Consider the following 19617-nt stretch of genomic DNA (forward strand, 5'->3'; position numbering starts at 1 on the left):
GTTCTGTAAGTGCCGGTTGACGGAAAGCAGTGGCTTTCTGTGCTCCCAGGTTGGCTGCTAGGGTGTGATTGTGTAGCTCTCATGCCCCCCCGCCCCACCCCCGTACCATGCTGTAACAGCTAACCTTTTACCTTGGAGCCTCTTTTACTCTCTGGGTTAATGAGCATGCTGGTGTTACTTTGGCATTTGAGATCCTTTGAAGATTGGTCCTAACCTCCTGTCTAACCTTGTCTCCTATTCTGTCACAACACAATTGCAAGTCTTCAGACAACTGGTTCTTCATCAGCCTTTAAACCAGAGATGTAGATGAGAACCTTTGAGGGTGGGAGGGAGACTGGGATGACCTGTATATGCTCAAGCGTGTTCTCAGCCCAGGCTGAATGGTCGGCTTGCCTGGGGACCGTCGAACACTCATGAGGCTCAGGTCACACCCCACACCAGTTAGGATTCTAGGGGATGGGACCCAGGTGGTTGCTGAGGTTGGTAAATACACCCTAGAGGCAGAAACCTTCACCACAGAGAGTGAAGGGCTGTGGGCTGTTTTCTCTGCTTTCTCTAAAGCTCTGTCTCTGATCTAAACCCAGAATCCACATTCTTCTCTCTCAGTCTTTGCTCAATTCCTCAGAGCCCCACCTAGAATATCCTTTCTTCACCCTTCATTTACATATCCGTTTTCATCCTCTGGGTCTTAGCTATTTCCCAGACTTCCAAACAGACCTCCCAATTTATAATGATCTCTGTGAATTTTCATAACTTAAAAAATTGCATCACTTATGTACTAGATACCAAGTAATGACATATGACACTGTTTTCTCTGTACTCTCTCAATATCTGTATTATAACATCCAGCCCGGTGACCTCCTTGAAAGACCTACACATTTATATTACAATATTTCTGGGGCTTTCGGCTAATAGTGTTCCTTATTTAAATGTAAGTTGTTTTTGTTTTAAAACTTAGATCATTTTTCCTTCTAACTCAGTAGTTTTGAACTATTTTAGGCCATGGCTTCCTTTGAAAGTCTGATATAAACTGGAGACCTTCTCCCCAGAAAAGTGCTCATACAAACACGTACTCCATTTTACATATAATCAATGGGCTCAGAAGCCCCTCTGAAGCATGTCCTTGGACGTGTTTTGTCTGCTTATTCTCAACTTAGACAAGGGTCTGAAGAAAGGGATTTCTTAATGGGGGTGTGAGAGGAAGATAGTTTGGGAGAGAACTTTTCTTGGGAGCCACAGTGTGAGTATGAGAGTGGGGTCTTCTGACAGGAGGATGACTTTGGCCTGAGGGGAAGAGGGCCTTGCACAGGTAGAAGGACACCAGCGTTCCTCCCCTTGCTCTGTGCTGGACAAGATTGGGTGGACGACGCACTGGGACTCCAGTGGCCAAGCAGGCAGAGCTAATAGTGGAAATGACCACTAGATGTCACCACAACACCAATTAGTTTGCTGGCTTTTGGCACTAGTTGCGTGAACTCAGATGTAGAAGAGCAAGAAAGCTGTAGTGATTTCCTGTCAGGGACTGAATTCTGCCAAATGTCGGCAGGATTTGCTTTCATTATTGTTTTTTCAATATAAGGAAGACCAAAGGGTGGATAAAGGTATATTCATTATAAATATATGGAAAGGGAAAGAAAAGATGAATGAGATAGGTCAAGTAGAGAGTGGGACCTGACACCACGGTTCTGATTTCCTCTAAAAATGACAATTTCTTGGAAATAGCTTTTCCTGTCTCTGTGAGAATGGATGTTGGCTGAACGGGCCTTTCAGCCAACTAATTTCTTTTTTTTTTTTCTAACATCTTTATTGGAGTATAATTGCTTTACAATGGTGTGTTAGTTTCTGCTTTATAACAAAGTGAATCAGCTATACATATACATATATCACCATATCTCCTCTCTCTTGCATCTCCCTCCCACCCTCCCTATCCCACCCCTCTAGGTGGTCACAAAGTACCAAGCTGATCTCCCTGTGCTATGCGGCTGCTTCCCACTAGCTATCTATTCTACATTTGGTAGTGTATATATGTCCATGCCACTCTCTCACTTTGTCCCAGCTTATCCTTCCCCCTCCCCGTGTCCTCAAGTCCATTCTCTACATCATCTGCGTCTTCATTCCTGTCCTGCCCCTAGGTTCTTCAGGACTCTTTTTTTTTTTTTTTTTTTTTTAGATTCCATATATATATGTTAGCATACGGTATTTGTTTTTCTCTTTCTGACTTACTTCACTCTGTATGACAGACTCTAGGTCCATCCACCTCACTACAAATAACTCAGTTTCATTTCTTTTTATGGCTGAGTAATATTCCATTGTATATATGTGCCACATCTTTATCCATTCATCTGTCGATGGACACTTAGGTTGCTTCCGCGTCCTGGCTATTGTAAATAGAGCTGCAATGAACATTTCGGTACATGACTCTTTTTGAATTATGGTTTTCTCAGGTTATATGCCCAGGAGTGGGATTGCTGGGTCGTATGGTAGTTCTATTTTTAGTTTTTTAAGGAACCTCCATACTGTTCTCCATAGTGGCTGTATCAATTTACATTCCCACCAACAGTGCAAGAGGGTTCCCTTTTCTCCGCACCCTCTCCAGCATTTATTGTTTGTAGATATTTTGATGATGGCCATTCTGACTGGTGTCAGGTGATACCTCATTGTAGTTTTGATTTGCATTTCTCTAATGATTAATGATGTTGAGCATTCTTTCATCTGTTTGTTGGCAATCTGTATATCTTTTTTTTTTTTTTTTTTTATTTATGGCTGTGTTGGGTCTTTGTTTCTGTGCGAGGGCTTTCTCTAGTTGCGGCAAGTGGGGGCCACTCTTCATCGCGGTGTGTGGGCCTCTCATTATTGTGGCCTCTCTTGTTTGGGAGCACAGGCTCCAGACACGCAGGCTCAGTAATTGTGGCTCACGGGCCTAGCTGCTCCGCGGCATGTGGGATCTTCCCAGACCAGGGCTCGAACCTGTGTCCCCTGCACTGGCAGGCAGATTCTCAACCACTGCGCCACTAGGGAAGCCCCTGTATATCTTCTTTGGAGAAGTGTCTATTTAGGTCTTCTGCCCATTTTTGGATTGGGTTGTTTGTTTTATTGATATTCAGCTGCATGAGCTGCTTGTAATTTTGGAGATTAATCCTTTGTCAGTTGCTTCATTTGCAAATATTTTCTCCCATTCTGAGGGTTGTCTTTTCGTCTTGTTTATGGTTTCCTTTGCTGTACAAAAGCTTTTAAGTTTCATTAGGTCCCATTTGTTTATTTTTGTTTTTATTTCCATTTCTCCAGGAGGTGGGTCAAAAAGGATCTTGCTGTGATTTATGTCATAGAGTGTTCCACCTATGTTTTCCTCTAAGAGTTTGATAGTGTCTGGCCTTACATTTAGGTCTTTAATCCAGTTTAAGTTTATTTTTGTGTATGGTGTTAGGGAGTGTTCTAATTTCATTCTTTTACATGTAGCTGTCCATTTTTCCCAGCACCACTTACTGTAGAGGCTGTCTTTTCTCCATTGTATATTCTTGCCTCCTTTATCTAAGATAAGGTGACCATATGTGCGTGGGTTTATCTCTGGGCTTTCTATCCTGTTCCATGGATCTATATTTCTGTTTTTGTGCCAGTACCATACTGTCTTGATTACTGTAGCTTTGTAGTATAGTCTGAAGTCAGGTACTCTGATTCCTCCAGCTCCGTTTTTCTTTCTCAAGATTGCTTTGGCTATTCGGGGTCTTTTGTGTTTCCATAGAAATTGTGAAATTTTTTGTTCTAGTTCTGTGAAAAATGCCATTGGTAGTTTGATAGGGATTGCACTGAATCTGTAGATTGCTTTGGGTAGTATAGTCATTTTCACAATGTTGATTCTTCCAATTCAAGAACATGGTATATCTCTCCATCTGTTTGTTATCAGCCTTAATTTCTTTCATCAGTGTCTTATAGTTTTCTGCATTCAGGTCTTTTGTCTCCTTAGGTAGGTTTATTCCTAGGTATTTTATTCTTTTTGTTGCAGTGGTAAATGGGAGTGTTTCCTTAATTTCTCTTTCAGATTTTTCATCATTAGTGTATAGGAATGCAAGAGATTTCTGTGCATTAATTTTGTAACCTGCTACTTTACCACATTCATAGATTAGCTCTAGTAGTTTTCTGGTAGCATGTTTAGGATTCTCTATGTATATATAGTATCATGTCATCTGCAAACAGTGACAGCTTTACTTCTTCTTTTCCAGTTTGGATTCCTTTTATTTCTTTTTCTTCTCTGATTGCTGTGGCTAAGACTTCCAAAACTGTGTTGAATAATAGTGATGAGAGTGGACAACCTTGTCTTGTTCCTGATCTTAGAGGAAATGGTTTCAGTTTTTCACCATTGAGAATGATGTTGGCTTTGGGTTTGTCATATACGGCCTTTATTATGTTGAGGTAAGTTTCCACTATACCTACTTTCTTTTTATCATAAATTGGTGTTGAATTTTGTCAAAAGCTTTTTCTGCATCTATTGAGACGATCATATGGTTTATCTCCTTCAATTTGTTAATATGGTGTATCACACTGATTGATTTGTGTATACTGAAGAACGCTTGCATTCCTGGGATAAGACCCACTTGATTATGGCGTATGATCCTTTTAATGTGCTGTTGGATTCTGTTTGCTAGTATTTTGTTGAGTATTTTTGCATCTGTGTTCATCAGTGATATTGGCCTGTAGTTTTCTTTCTTTGTGACATCTTTGTCTGGTTTTGGTATCAGGGTGATGGTGGCCTCGTAGAATGAGTTTGGGAGTGTTCCTCCCTCTGCTATATTTTGGAAAAGTTTGAGAAGGATAAGTGATAGCTCTTCTCAAAATATTTGATAGAATTCACCAGTGAAGCCCTCTGGTCCTGGGCTTTTGTTTGTTGGAAGATTTTTTTTTTTTTAATTATTTATTTATTTATTTATTTGACTGTGTTGGGTCTTCGTTTCTGTGTGAGGGCTTCCTCTAGCTGCGGCAAGCGGAGGCCACTCTTCATCGCGGTGCGCGGGCCTCTCACTATCGTGGCCTCTCTTGTTGCAGAGCACAGGCTCCAGACGCGCAGGCTCAGTAGTTGTGGCTCATGGGCCTAGTTGCTCCGCGGCATGTGGGATCTTCCCAGACCAGGGCTCGAACCCGTGTCCCCTGCATTAGCAGGCAGATTCTCAACCACTGCGCCACCAGGGAAGCCCTGTTGGAAGATTTTTAATCACAGTCTCAATTTCAGTGCTTGTGATTGGTCTGTTTATATTTTCTATTTCTTCCTGGTTCAGTCGCGGAAGGCTGTGCTTTTCTAAGAATTTGTCCATTTCTTCCAAGTTGTCCATTTTATTAGCCTATAGTTGCTTGTAGTAATCTCTCATGATCCTTTGTATTTCTGCAGTGTCAGTTGTTACTTCTCCCTTTTCATTTCTATTTCTGTTGATTTGAGTCTTCTCCCTTTTTTTCTTGACGAGTCTGGCTAATGGTTTATCAATTTTGTTTATCTTCTCAAAGAATCAGCTTTTAGTTTTATTGATCTTTGCTATTGTTTCCTTGATTTGTTTTTCATTTATTTCTGATCTGATCTTTATGATTTCTTTCCTTCTGCTAACTTTGGGGGTTTTTTGTTCTTCTTTCTCTAATTGCTTTAGGTGTAAGGTTAGCTTGTTTATTTGAAATGTTTCTTGTTTCTTGAGGTAGGATTGTATTGCTATAAACTTCCCTCTTAAAACTGCTTTGGCTACATCCCATAGGTTTTGGGTCGTCGTGTTTTCATTGTCATTGGTTTCTAGGTATTTTTTGATTTCTTCTTTGATTTCTTTAGTGATCTTTGGTTATTTAGTAGTGTATTGTTTAGCCTCCATTTGTTTGTGTTTTTTACATTTTTTTTCCATAATTGATATCTAGTCTCATAGCGTTGTGGTCGGAAAAGGTACTTGATACAATTTCAGTTTTCTTAAATTTACCAAGGCTTCATTTGTTACCCAAGATATGATCTATCCTGGAGAATGTTCCATGAGCACTTGAGAAGAAAGTGTATTCTGTTGTTTTTGGATGGAATATCCTATAAATATCAGTTAAGTCCATCTTGTTTAATGTATCATTTAAAGCTTGTGTTTCCTTATTTATTTTCATTTTGGACGATCTGTCCATTGGTGAGAGTAGGTTGTTAAAGTCCCCTACTATGATTGTGTTACTGTCGATTTCCCCTTTTATGGCTGTTAGCATTTGCCTTATGTATTGAGGTGCTCCTATGTTGGGTGCATAAATATTTACAATTGTTATACCTTCCTCTTGGATCGATCCCTTGATCATTATGTAATGTCCTTCTTTGTCTCTTGTAATAGTCTTTATTTTAAAGTCTATTTTGTCTGATATGAGAATTGTTACTCCAGCTTTCTTTTGACTTCCATTTGCATGGAATATCTTTTTCCATCCCCTCACTTTCAGTCTGTATGTGTCCCTAGGTCTGATGTGGGTCTTTTGTAAACAGCATATATATGGATCTTTTTTTTGTATCCATTCAGCCAGTCTATGTCTTTTGGTTGGAGCATTTAATCCATTTACATTTAAGGTAGTTATCGATATGTATGTTCCTATTACCATTTTCTTAATTGTTTTGGGTTTGTTATTGTAGGTCTTTTCCTTCTCTTGTGTTTCCTGCCTAGAGAAGTTCCTTTAGCATTGTTGTAACGCTGGTTTGGTTGTGCTGAATTCTCTTAGCTTTTGCCTGTCTGTAAAGGTTTTAATTTCTCTGTCGAATCTGAATGAGATCCTTGCTAGGTAGAGTAATCTTGGTTGTAGGTTTTTCCCTTTCATCACTTTCAATATTTCCTGCCACTCCCTTCTGGCTTGCAGAGTTTCTGCTGAAAGATCAGCTGTTAACCTTATGTGGATTCCCTTGTATGTTACTTGTTGTTTTTCCCTTGTTGCTTTTAATATTTTTTCTTTGTATTTAATTTTTGATAGTTTGATTAATATGTGTCTTGGTGTGTTTCTCCTTGGATTTATCCTGTGTGGGACTCTCTGTGCTTCCTGGACTTAATTAACTATTACCTTTCCCATATTAGGGAAGTTTTCAACTGTAATCTCTTCAAATATTTTCTCAGTCCCTTTCTTTTTCTCTTCTTCTGGGACTCCTATAATTCGAATGTTGGTGCATTTAATGTTGTCCCAGAGGTCTCTGAGACTGTCCTCAATTCTTTTCATTCTTTTTTCTTTATTCTGCTCCACGGTAGTTATTTCCACTATTTTTTCTTCCTGGGCACTTATCCGTTCTTCTGCCTCAGTTATTCTGCTATTGATTCCTTCTAGAGAATTTTTAATTTCATTTATTGTGTTGTTCATCATTGCTTGTTTGCTGTTTAGTTCTTCCAGGTCTTTGTTAAACGTTTCTTGTATTTTCTCCATTCTATTTCCAAGATTTAGGATCATCTTTACTATCATTATTCTGAATTCTTTTTCAGGTACACTGCCTATTTCCTCTTCATTTGTTTGGTCTCATGGGTTTTTGCCTTGCTCCTTCATCTGTTGTGTGTTTCTCTGTCTTCTCATTTTGCTTAACTTACTGTGTTTGGGGTCTCCTTTTCGCAGGCTGCAGGTTCATTGTTCCCATTGTTTTTGGTGTCTGCCCTCAGTGGGTAAGGTTGGTTCAGTGGGTTGTGTAGGCTTCCTGGTGGAGGGGACTGGTGCCTGTGTTCTGGTGGATGAGGCTGGATCTTGTCTTTCTGGTGGGCAGGACCATGTCCGGTGGTATGTTTTGGGGTGTCTGTGACCTTATGATTTCAGGCAGCCTCTCTGCTAATGGGTGGGGTTGTGTTCCTGTCTTTCTAGTTGTTTGGCATAGGGTGTCCAGCACTGTAGCTTGCTGGTCGTTGAGTGGAGCTGGGTCTTAGCGTTGAGATGGAGATCTCTGGGAGAGCTTTTGCTGTTTGATGTTACGTGGAGTCAGGAGGTCTTTGGTGGGCCAATGTCCTGAACTTGGCTCTCCCACCTCAGAGGCACAGGCTTGACACCTGGCTGGAGCACCAAGACCCTGTCAGCCACATGTCTCAGAAGAAAAGGGAGAAAAAAAGAAGAAAAATAATAATAAAATAAAGTTATTAAAATAAAAAATTTTTAAAAATATTAAAAATAAAAAAGTTAAAAAGTAATTAAAAAAAAGAAAAAGAAAGAAAGAAGAGAGCAACCAAACCAAAAAACAACTCCACTAATGATAACAGATGCTAAAAATTATACTAAAGAAGAAGAAAAAAAAAAAAAACAGACAGACAGAACCCTAGGACAAATGGTAAAAGCAAAGCTATACAGACAAAATCACACAAAGAAGCATACACATACACACTCACAAAAAGAGAAAAAGGAAAAACATATATATATCTATATATAAAAAAAAAAAGAAGGAAGAGAGCAATCAAATCAATAAACAAATCTACCAATGATAATAAACTCTAAATACTAAACTGGTTTAAGGTAAACATAAAACTAGAAACAAATTAGATGTAGAAAACAAACCCCAAGTCTACAGTTGCTCCCTAGGTCCACTGCCTCAATTTTGGGGTGATTCGTTGTCTATTCAGGTACTCCACAGATGCAGAGTACATCAAGTTGATTGTGGAGATTTAATCCACTGCTCCTGAGGCTGCTGGGAGACATTTCCCTTTCTCTTCTTTGTTCGCACAGCTCCCGGAGTTCAGCTTTGGATTTGGACCCGCCTCTGTGTGTAGGTTGCCTGAGGGCGTCTGTTCTTCGCTTAGACAGGACGGGGTTAAAGGAGCAGCTGCTTCGGGGTCTCTGGCTCACTCAGGCCGGGGGGGAGGGAGAGGCAGGATGCAGGGTGAGCCTGCAGCGGCAGAGGCCAGCGTGACGTTGCACCAGCCTGAGGCGCACCGTGCGTTCTCCCGGGGAAGCTGTCCCTGGATCACGGGACCCTGGCAGTGGCGGGCTGCACAGGCTCCTGGGAGGGGAGGTGTGGATAGTGACGTGTGCTTGCACACAGACTTCTTGGTGGCTGCAGCAGCAGCCTTAGCGTCTCATGCCCATCTCTGGGGTCCGCGCTGATAGCCATGGCTCGCGCCCAACTCTGGAGCTCAGTTAGGCGGTGCTCTGAATCCCCTCTCCTCACGCACCGCAAAACAATGGTCTTTTGCCTCTTAGGCAGTTCCAGACTTTTTCCCGGACTCCCTCCCCAGCCAACTAATTTCTGAAACAGCAAGTTAGTTTTATTATGTAACTCACTTTACTGATACTTCAACATCCATTTTGAGCCCATTGTGACTATCCTTTCAATAAGAATTTGGGTGATGTGCTATTACTTAACAAAAGGGCATTTTTCTTGATTGAGGCATCTTTTTTTTTTTTTTTTTTTAAAGGAATTCCTTTATTTTTATTATTTATTTATTTATTTATTTATTTTTGGCTGTGTTGGGTCTTCGTTTCTGTGCAAGGGCTTTCTCTAGTTGCGGCAAGCGGGGGCCACTCCTCATCGCGGTGCGCGGGCCTCTCACTATCGCGGCCTCTCCTGCTGCGGAGCACAAGCTCCAGATGCGCAGGCTCAGCAGTTGCGGCTCACGGGCCCAGTCGCTCCCTGGCATGTGGGATCTTCCCAGACCAGGGCTCGAACCCGTGTCCCCTGCATTAGCAGGCAGATTCTCAACCACTGCGCCACCAGGGAAGCCCAAGGCATCTTTTTTAAGTTCTCTTTTTTGCCTTGTAATACAGCCAAGTCTGATTGCACAGTAGACATTAGCTCACTTTGTTTTATGGCCACACATTGCACCCTCGACCCCAGTCACATCTTTTTAACTGCATATATTTTGGCAAGAAAGTGTGTATCATAAATCTATCTTCATTAATTTGCAAAAACAATTTTTTGTCAGGATATCCTTCAACATTAAAAAATGTATTACTCTTGCATTTTATTTAAAAATGAACGTAATGGGTATTTTTTGCTTCAGGGTAGTACAATGATATCAGTACATCAAAAACCTAGATGGGAGGGTCGCCAACTAATTCTGTCTTGGAGTATTCGACAACTGACTGTGAAAGGAGTTCATTTCACCTTTCTGATTCCTGAGTTTTGAAAAAGATCCTTTGGAAGTAAATGAACTTAGTGGGAAAGTAAACCTATTCTTCCACGTGTTCCAAATCTTGTGCACATTCTCTCACCAAACATGGCATTGCTGACACAATCTGAGTCAGAAAAATGGGTCTCTGGGGAGGAAATGATTTGATGTGTTCAATGTAGGCTTCCCCACTTAGCCCTCACCCAGGGGAGTCCTACCGGCTTAGGGAGGTGAGCAGCTCTCTCTGTGTGTAAAAGGGACTCGAAAAGGAAGGGAGGAAGGCAAGCCTCTTCGAGTCTATTTTAGAATTCCTATCGGGGCAAGAAAGCCATCCTTTGTGGGAAATGTCCACTCAGAAACGCTGCCTCATGTGAGCTAAGGAAGTGAAGCGAGCCCAGCTTTGCAGCAAGGCCTGCGTGGCCCTTGCCGAGTAGTTTGGGCCACAGGACCTGCTTCTCAAGCTCACCAATGATTTTGTCTCCTACAGGTGCATAGCTTTAAGGGCTACTGGGAAAAACTGAACTCCAACCTGGAATATGTTAAGTACTCCAAGCCACACTTACACTATAACAACAGCGTGGTCAGGAGAGAGTGGCACAGCCTGATCTCGGAAGAGGTATGTGTGGGTTCCTGAGAGCGGAGCAAGAAGCAGAAGCCCAGCCGATTAGGTTAGGTGATGCCCTTAGGTCATTCGGCTGGCCTGTGTTCCAGCACTCTCCCCACTTGCGAGGCACTGTTCATTGATGCTGCTGATCCCCAGGAGGGAGACCAAGGTGCTTCTCTGACCTCTCTTCTCTTGAAGAGGAAATTCAAGTGCAAAGAGGTTAAGGGACACACACGGCATGTTCATAGTAGAAGTGGGATTAACATCCGGGTCTCAGATGTGTTTTTGTGCTACTTGTGTAGTTAAAAATTGATTTTAAAAAAACCTAGGTGTTCCCAAAGTAGTGGTTGCTAGGGGTCAGGGATGGTTGAAAGGAAAAGAGTGAACGTGACCCCTATCAAGGGATAGCACAAGGGAGATCTTCGGGGTGACGGAGCAGTTCTGTATCTTGATTATGGTGGTACATTGTGGTATGTGAATCTACACATGTGATAAAATGACAGCACTATACGCTCACTGTACCAGTGCCAGTTTGCTGATTTGCGTATTGTACTATAGTTATTTATAGAAGATGTAAACACTGAGGGAGACTGGGTAAAGAGTACATGAGCTGTCTGTAGCATTGTTGGATATAGTTGTAGTGTTGTTGTATATAATATGTAGTTGACTTGCAACTATATAAAATATGTAATATTTTCAGAATAAAACTTTTTTAAAGCAATTGTTAAAGAATCTAGGTGTTCTGATTACCTGGAAAGTACCTGTCTTTTTTCTGAACTCTGAACTATATTGTATTATGACCTCAATGTGAAAAATGTCACCCACAAAACCTTCACCTTCCACACCTTTGACGTGTTCTCACTCCTAGAAAAAAGGAAAAAGAAGGTCCACGGTGTATGTGAGAAATATTCTTGATAATGCAATAAAGTAAGTAAAATGAGGGATTATTGTAGCTGTAAGATGGTTATATTTTGCAATTACTTTCTTGGCTACCTTTCAGGGAAGTAGCTTACTTTTGTTGTGTATCCTCAGCAAGATGATGCTGTCAGCTTATGAATGCTGCCACCTGAGCCCTATTCTGGAGTTTGGAGCTAGAGTTTCTAGTGGGAAAAATTTATTTATATGTTAAACCTTTTAGATTTGCATCCTGGGGATGGATGACTTAGAAGGAATAAGTGGTAAAGAAAACACTTATTAGTTGAGCACTTCAGAGGGGTACAAACATTAGGTTGATTTTAAACAAGTGTAAGTGGGCTGGTGAGCTTGCTCTTATTTTGAAAGCATATTTTCTGGGTAGATGAGTCATCTCGGAGTGCTATAAGCATAGGCCCCATTCCAACCCCTGTTCTATTTTCTGTTCCCCTTATTTCCAACGACTGAGAGCTGTAATTGTTCTAAATTATTGTCATTGTTTGTACTAAAGAGTTTTGAGATTTTATAATTGCCTGATGTGGCTTTTGCCAAGTTGATTAAAGTTTTTGAGGTTTTCAGCAGCCTGAGAACAGTTTCTGCAGTGGTTTTATGAGTTTTTAAAGGAGGATATCTTTGTATGGTGTTGTGGCTTTCGTTGTTTTTTTTTTTAAATAATGCTTCCTGTGTGAATAACATTGACTAATTTCTTTGTAGGGTGATTTCTAACCTAGAAGCAAGGAATTTGGGTAAGAAAAGACCTGTAATAAAGCATTCTGGATTTCAGTCAGTGTTTTGTTTGTAATACCATTCTTCCACCCACTGTGGGTTGGCAGGGAAAAATCACTTCTACTAGTGCTGCGAAGGCAGCACCCTTTACTATTTTCCCATCAGAGTGGCCACCCAGCTCCTTCCATGTCTCTCTTGGCACCAGGTCCTTCGGGGACAGCCGCTCTTGCCGAGGAATCCCTGACTGTTGGTTTTCCTTCTGTTTCCCCATAGAACTGATCGAATTAACATGCCCTCTGGCTGTACTCCCAGGGTGTAGTTCCCTTGGCTGAGAGCTGCTTTCTCTCCAGCTGTCTGATCATACAAGGATCTTTGACTTGTATGCTCCTTTCATTTTGGTTAGCACTTGGGCACTCACTGGGCTAGGTCATAGGGGCACAAAGACGAGGGGCCTCTAGACAAGCAGTGTGGTTATGGGGGGAGAGCATGGGCTTAGAGGCGGACAGAACTGGGCTTAAACTCCAGCTTGGCCACCGTGTGCTCTTAGGCAAGCCATTTACCCATTTTGTGTGTTGTCCTCCTCAGGGCAAGCGTGAGAAGAAAATGAGAGTCAACGGAGTCGTGTTTACAGTGCCCAGTCCCTCGCTTGGTGCGTGGGATACCTGAGATGGCTGCTTTATCTTTAGTGTGTGAGGAAGAAATGCTAACACGTAGTCTCTAAACCAGGGGACAGGCATTATGCAGCTGCAGGGTGCAGGGGGTGAGGGGCTAGGTCAGGAGTGGGGACAAAGGTTGTAAAGGCTTCCCATGGGGGGTGATGTCCGAGTTAAGTCTTGACAAAGAAGGGGAACTTAGCCAGGGGAAACTGGGGGGAGAGGATGCTGAGCATATTCAATACAGGCTTTTTTGTGATTTTGTCTGTGGAACTCTTCCACACTTCATAAAGGTCAGCCTCCGTTAAAAAAGGAGCTGTTGTTTTTATGTCCCACTTCTGTTTTATGGGCTTGGATGTTTAGGTATATGTTGGGTGACCCTAACGGACATTATTTTATATGATGCGTTGCCGCACATCCTGCAGCTGTGCGCGCAGCCCGCATGAGCTGTGAAGTCACTGAGTGGCCCCGGGAACCAGGCCATCTGGGCCTGAAGCCAGGGCTCTGCCACCAGCACCAGGCAGAGGCAGTCCGCCAGGGGTGTGAATGTGCACGCAGGCTCCCCTCCTTGCGTTGCTAGGGGATTTGCACCGTGGGAAGCGTTGCCGGTCTGGCTGAGGTTTCTGTGTGTCCTCTGCTCCCACGACTGGGTAGAACTCCTGTTCTTGTACTTCAGGCCTGCTTGCATCCCGTTACTAGTCGTTCTCACTTGGTGACCTTCAGGGAACTTGCCCCTTCCTCTCCTGTGCTTTGGTTGTGCTAGTTTCCTAGGAAAAATGTCACTGTCAGAGATGGAACATTCCTTGTGAAGTTCGAAACAGCCATGAAAACTACTGGGCTCTAGTTTTGAATTGTTCACCATGAAGGCTGTGTAGGATCCAGTTAGGATTTATCTCAAGGGGTCAAGAGGCATCCGTGCCCTCCCACGAGGAGTCCTCAGCCCCCTGACCAGGGCAGTTCCGCCTGTTGACGGGCTCTGTGCCTCAGGTTCTGGGAGAGGAAGATGGGGCATGAAGGTGCCGTTAGCGGGCGTTAGGGCGGATCTTCCTAGAGACAGCGTTCTCCTGTCCCTGCAGTCTTGCTGGCGCGGTGCAGATCAAGGTGGAGAAAGTGCCATTTGGTTTAACCTTACATGCCACTTTTCCACCTCAGTTAGCCACCTTTTCAGTCCCGTAACTTGTGCCAGTTATTCTTATTTACCGCAGTAACTGACTGGTCTCCTCACCTCAGTAACTCTATAAACTACAAGTTGGGAGTCAGAAAGAAGGGAGTCATGCGACCCTTCCACTAAGTCCCCATCCCTGGGTTTGCCCCTCCCTTAGGGTTTAGAGAGGGCCCAAGCCGTTCAATCTCCTATGAAGCAGAGGATCTTAGTGGTGAGTTTTCACACTGAAGAGAAATCAAAGTCAGAGTATATTGGTGTTGGGAACGTGTTCCTTGTTTTCTTTCTTTCTTTCCCAGTCTCTGCCTCTCTGGTTCACAGCTCTCTCTCTCTGCATATCACTAAGTGGTAAGCTGCAGCGTGTAGGACTAGGTCACACTGAATGAAAAATTTTCATCCCATCAGGGAAGTGTTATGTTTTCCCAGTGACTCAGAGAAGGGAAACTCAGGCTGAGGCCTCCTCCTTCTAGCCCATTCCCGAAAACCACCCTGCTTGACTGTTGCTCTGTTTAATTTCAGAGCCAAGATTAACACCCCTCTTCCAGGAGGAAGACAACCACCAGCGGCTGCTTATGGGGCTGGTAAGTGGTCTGTGGGATGTTCAGTGCTGGTGAACAGTGGGCTCCAAGGAAAGCGGAAAGGGCTAGATTGTACTTCTCGTTCTGTTCTTGTTTTTCATTCACTCTTTCAACACAGGGTTGTTGCCAGTCACTCACTGTAGGCCCTGTGTGTTCAGTGGTGAGGAACACATATATAATTTCTGCCCTCTTGGTATTTGTAGTCTTGTGAGAGAGACACAAATTAATCAGTCACCCCAATAAATGTATAATTATAGAACACCATAAGGAAATGCATAGCACTGAGAGTTTTTAAAATAGGGAACAGCAGCGTCTCTGTAGCATTTGTATTTGGGTTTAAAATACAACTGAATAAAGTATTCTTTCTCAAGAGGTCCTACCACTAGGAAGACCAAAGAGGTATAAATCAAAATAAATTAATTGAAGAGCAGAATTGGCAAATAAATCCAAAATCTTAAAAAAAAACTATTAAACATTTGAAAAGTCTAATAAAATATTTTTAATACTGTGCAGGCTTAGGAATGGGATAATCTATTACCTTAAATATAGCTAGTTTAAAAATATGAGAAAAATATGTGTAAATACATATTCATACACTTAAAAATTCTAGTTAAACAAAGTTTCCGTGGCAACTAGTAATGACCAAACTTGAGCCAAGAAGAGATAGAAAGCCTGAAAGCATAAAAACCATAAAATAATTTGGAAAAAATATCAAAGATTATCTCCAAAAAAGGCCCCAAGTTATTTAATGAGTTTGTGCTTTCAGACTTTTAAGGACCAGATCATTCTCATGTAAAGTATTTTTGAAAAAAAGATGGGAAGCTTCTTAATCACTTTAAAAAGCCAGCATAACCTTAAAACCAGAATCCGACAGTGACTACTTATGCTTATGAATACAGATACTACAAGCGTAATTAAAATACTTCCCAGTGCTCTATTTGAAAATACAACACAGCCACATGGGCTTCTTTCTAGGAAGCCTTAATGTTAGAAAATATATTAATGTAATTCATCACACCACTAAGTCAAAGAGGAAAAAAAAAATTCTATAGGTGCTAAAAGTTGATAAAAGTAAAATTCCACTCCTGGAATTTTAAACAAAGTATGGTCTAATACTAGTAGCCAGCATCCTTCTTCATGTCACATTGGAGGCATTCCTATTAACATCAGAAAGAAGTTAAGTATCCTTGCTATTTTCACTAAAATTTTATGTTGTTTTAGAAATTCTAGCCATTGCAATAAGAAACAAAAGTAAAAGAAGACGCTATGATTGTCTAATGCAACAAACAAAATAATCAACTGGGAAAATAATAAAATTAAAAAATAAAAAAATAATAATGCTGCAAATTAGTAAGCTGGTGATGCTATATTTTTCTTTTTGATTAGGATTAACCAGTTAAAAAAGATAATGAAAAACGGTATATTATTTCCAAATCCTTAGCATCTAGCTTTAGTAAAGTTATAAACAAAAAGCCAGTGAAATTTCTCTGACAGTTGACTGACTCACTTGACAAAATAAAGAGGAATGGGACTGGCGTTAAGAGATATCTAAATGTGTTGTTGATCTACAATAATTGGAACAATATGGTGCTGATACAAAGATAGACAGGAGGCTCTAGTTTAAATTTGGATATTTGATGTATGATAAAAATGAGGCATTTAAAAATCAATGTGGAAAGAAATAATTTTCAATCAATCAATCAATGCCTGACTATTTGGAAAAGACAATTAAGTTAGATTCTTCCCACCCCAAATACCACCACTTTATATCATAAACCAACAGAAATATCAGGTTAAGGAATCTAATATAAAAAATTTAAACTGTGTGAAAGAATTTGAATAAAATAAGTGAACAGTTAAAAAATACTGAGAAAGCCTTTAAGTGTATTATTGAACATAAACCTACAGGAGAAGATTGACTGAAAACTTAGAAGAGAACAACAGAAAGGCAATACGTTTAGAAAAAAGTATTTGCCACCTATGTGATAAAAGAATAACATTTGGCATGTAATATTTATAAATCAGTAAGAGAACGACACACCGGAAGGGAAATGGACAGAAGCTGTGACCAGTGAATTTTCAAAAGTTAATTTAGGCCAAGAGATCTTGAGTTGGGGCAGGGTAAGAAAGAGAATGCTTAACATTGCTGTAATCAAATGACAAACAGAATAAATGTTTTTCTTTGTTTGTCTTTTTTTTTGTCTATCAAATTGACAAAAATTTAAAAATCATACTAGGAAAGTTCAGGGTACAGGGAATTTGACAGCCTCATGAGATGGAATTGGAAATTAATATAACCACAGTGGAAGTCATTTTAGCAGTGTCTCTATAACCTTAAGTAGGGACCCAATGAATTCCATTTCTAGGAATTTAGCCTGACAAAATAATAATAAAATAAGGATATGGCAAGCAACTTTTGTGTAAGAATTTTTTGGTGGTATTTGTAACAATAGTAAAGGAAATATCGCATATGTATAAGAAGGGAATAAATAATTCAATTATAGTATTTTCATAAAATTGGACACTGTGCAGCCATTACAACTAGTGTGATAAAGAATATTTAATGACATAAATTATTATGTGAGAGAAAGCAGATTGTAAAATATTAGAATGAGTGTGCACACTGGAAAAAAGGAAAATTAAAAAACCAAAATGTTAATGTAGATGGTAGGATTATGAGCAATTTAAATTTTCATCTTTATGCTTATTATAGAAAAATTGAAATGCATAAAAATATGCATTATAACTTACACAGAAGAAAATTAATATTTTTTTAAAGCCTAATCAATTAGCACATGCCGGAGACTGAATTGAAATAATATACCACTCTGTCTTGGCCCAGTATGCCACGGGCTAAGGTTTACCCAGGGTGTCTGATGTAAATGTAAATCTGCTAAAATAGAAGATATATATACTTGTGTTGTCAGTTGTACAATTCCCATGGTGTTTATTGATGCAAAGATTTCTCTAGCCAAGAGGGTCTGTAGCTGAGCAGGCCATTTAGGCAAAAGCGAGAAAAAAAGGAAGAAAGGGAGAGAAAAGCAAAAAGTGGGGAGGGCTGGGAATGCCACACTGATTGGGGAGCCCCAGGGATGGTTAGAAGAGTGTGGCTATAGAAACAAGCCCATTTGGAGGCACTAGGCTAAATACATCCATACCTTTACATGTCAGGGAGCTGCGTGGAATGTCTTAACCATTGTGCAGAGAGAGGTACCTGGTGCATTTCCTTTTACTCCAGCCTCTGTCCTTGCAAACACCCAAAACCTGTCCCTTCCCGCCACCCCCATTAGCATAGTCATTCCATGTTTAGAGTTGTTCCTGTTAGCTCTCCAGAGCCAGGAGCAGTAGACTTCAATCCTTTGGTAGATCCCAAAGCCTTTGACTGCTAAGCTAGTGACTTCCACTGGCTTCTTTTGAGAATTCTCAACAGGGCTGGGAGCCTGGCTCTCAGCTGTTCACTGGACTTTGGGTGAATCATAAGTCATTCCTCTCAAGGAAAATGGTGGTGCCCCCTGGTTTATGCCCATCAAAGGAACATTGTGGGTTATGCATTTCTGCTAGTGGGATCTTCAGGTCCAATATCTTTCATATTGATAGGAAGTGTTAATAAATGAATAGAATTCAAACCAGTTGCAGATGTGAGTGGGTAGGTTGTGACTTATCTAGATATCTATATTCTGTTTTCAGATGGTGTCTGAGCTAAAAGACCATCTTTTGAGACATCTACAGGGTGTAGAAAAGAAGAAAATTGAACAGATGGTTCTGGACTACGTTTCAAAACTGGTTGGTTTTGCTTTATCTTCTCTACCCAACCCACCCCCGCCTCAACCGCTTGGTCTCTGGGTGTATAGTTCCCAGTATGTGGTTCAGTAGGTTTTTCATATTAGGTTTTTTGGAGCTCTCCCATCCTCAAACCTGTATATATGGTGCTGTAGATTGAAGAAAGGGGGAAAAGAACCAAAAAACAAAGAGAATGTGGCTCTGGAAGTGGCTTATTGCACTCCCTTGCAGTAGTGGTTATATGCTCATGAACGCCTGGAACAATGATGAATTCAGCATGGTTGCCAAATGTTCATGTCATCTTGTCATCTTCCAGCTCCTTATTAAACCATAGGTAGTGATTTCTGTACATGGAGGTTTCTGCAAACATGAGAGAACTTGAACTTCAATTCTTACTTAGCTCAAATAGCACAATTAGGTGAGATTCCAGCCCAGTTGTATAAATACTTACCACGTTATAGAATCTGCTGATGAGATTGGCATCCCATTTACCTGGTAGCCACTCATTGAAATTGTGTGATCCAAATTAATAACAGGTCCATGTGTAAATAGAAGTGATGCAGCTGGATTGAAATTTGAGGCTGTCTTGAGTCTTTCAAAACACATATGGAGTTGAGGCCTCACCCTACTTAGAACCTGGAAATAATAAGATGGATAAAATTTTTAAAGTATTTAAATATACGGAAAGAGAAAGAACATTCCAACACTCCATTTCTCCAGGTTTGCATAGGACCAGTGTGTAAATGTGAACAAATATTTTTGCATTGAATTCTGGAAGATTAGTTAAATTTATTAGATATGGCCCTGATTTAATTTCATGTTTAATTTTTAAAGTTTTCTGCCTTACGGGGAACTATATTCAATAATGGAAAAGAATATTAAAAAAAGAGTATATGTGTAGAACTGAGTCACTTTGCTGTACAGCAGAGATTGGCACAGCATTGTAAATCAACTATACTTCAATTAAAACAAATTAAAAAAATAAAAACAAACAAATGAAAAAGAAATACAGAAAGAAATCTTCTATTTTGGAAAACTGGGCAGTGGCAGAATGGCTCTGTGAATGGGACGTGAGCTCTTGGATAGCACTTGCTTAATGAGTGTTTGTTGAATTAAAATAACTCCCCAAAATGCTCCCAAGTGCCACCCATTGATTTATTTC

General features: G+C 40.8%; 1 protein-coding gene across 6 annotated transcripts in view; it reads left to right on the plus strand.

Moving 5' to 3' along the window:
- Positions 1-19617, plus strand: part of LOC118901066 (gamma-secretase activating protein) — a 92674-nt gene that overhangs the window by 59979 nt on the left and 13078 nt on the right. For all 6 annotated transcript variants that reach the window (XR_005021285.1, XM_036864089.1, XM_036864086.1 and 3 more), the window contains 5 exons: positions 10528-10656; positions 11513-11571; positions 12271-12302; positions 14617-14678; positions 18363-18458. Coding sequence is in view for 5 of the 6 variants with exons in the window: in XM_036864089.1 (XP_036719984.1) it covers positions 10528-10656; positions 11513-11571; positions 12271-12302; positions 14617-14678; positions 18363-18458 (378 nt within the window). In the remaining variant the exon portion in view is untranslated. The remainder of the gene's footprint in view (positions 1-10527; positions 10657-11512; positions 11572-12270; positions 12303-14616; positions 14679-18362; positions 18459-19617) is intronic.

Source organism: Balaenoptera musculus, chromosome 9, assembly GCF_009873245.2.
Source record: "Balaenoptera musculus isolate JJ_BM4_2016_0621 chromosome 9, mBalMus1.pri.v3, whole genome shotgun sequence".
Classification (NCBI taxonomy): Eukaryota; Metazoa; Chordata; class Mammalia; order Artiodactyla; family Balaenopteridae; genus Balaenoptera; species Balaenoptera musculus.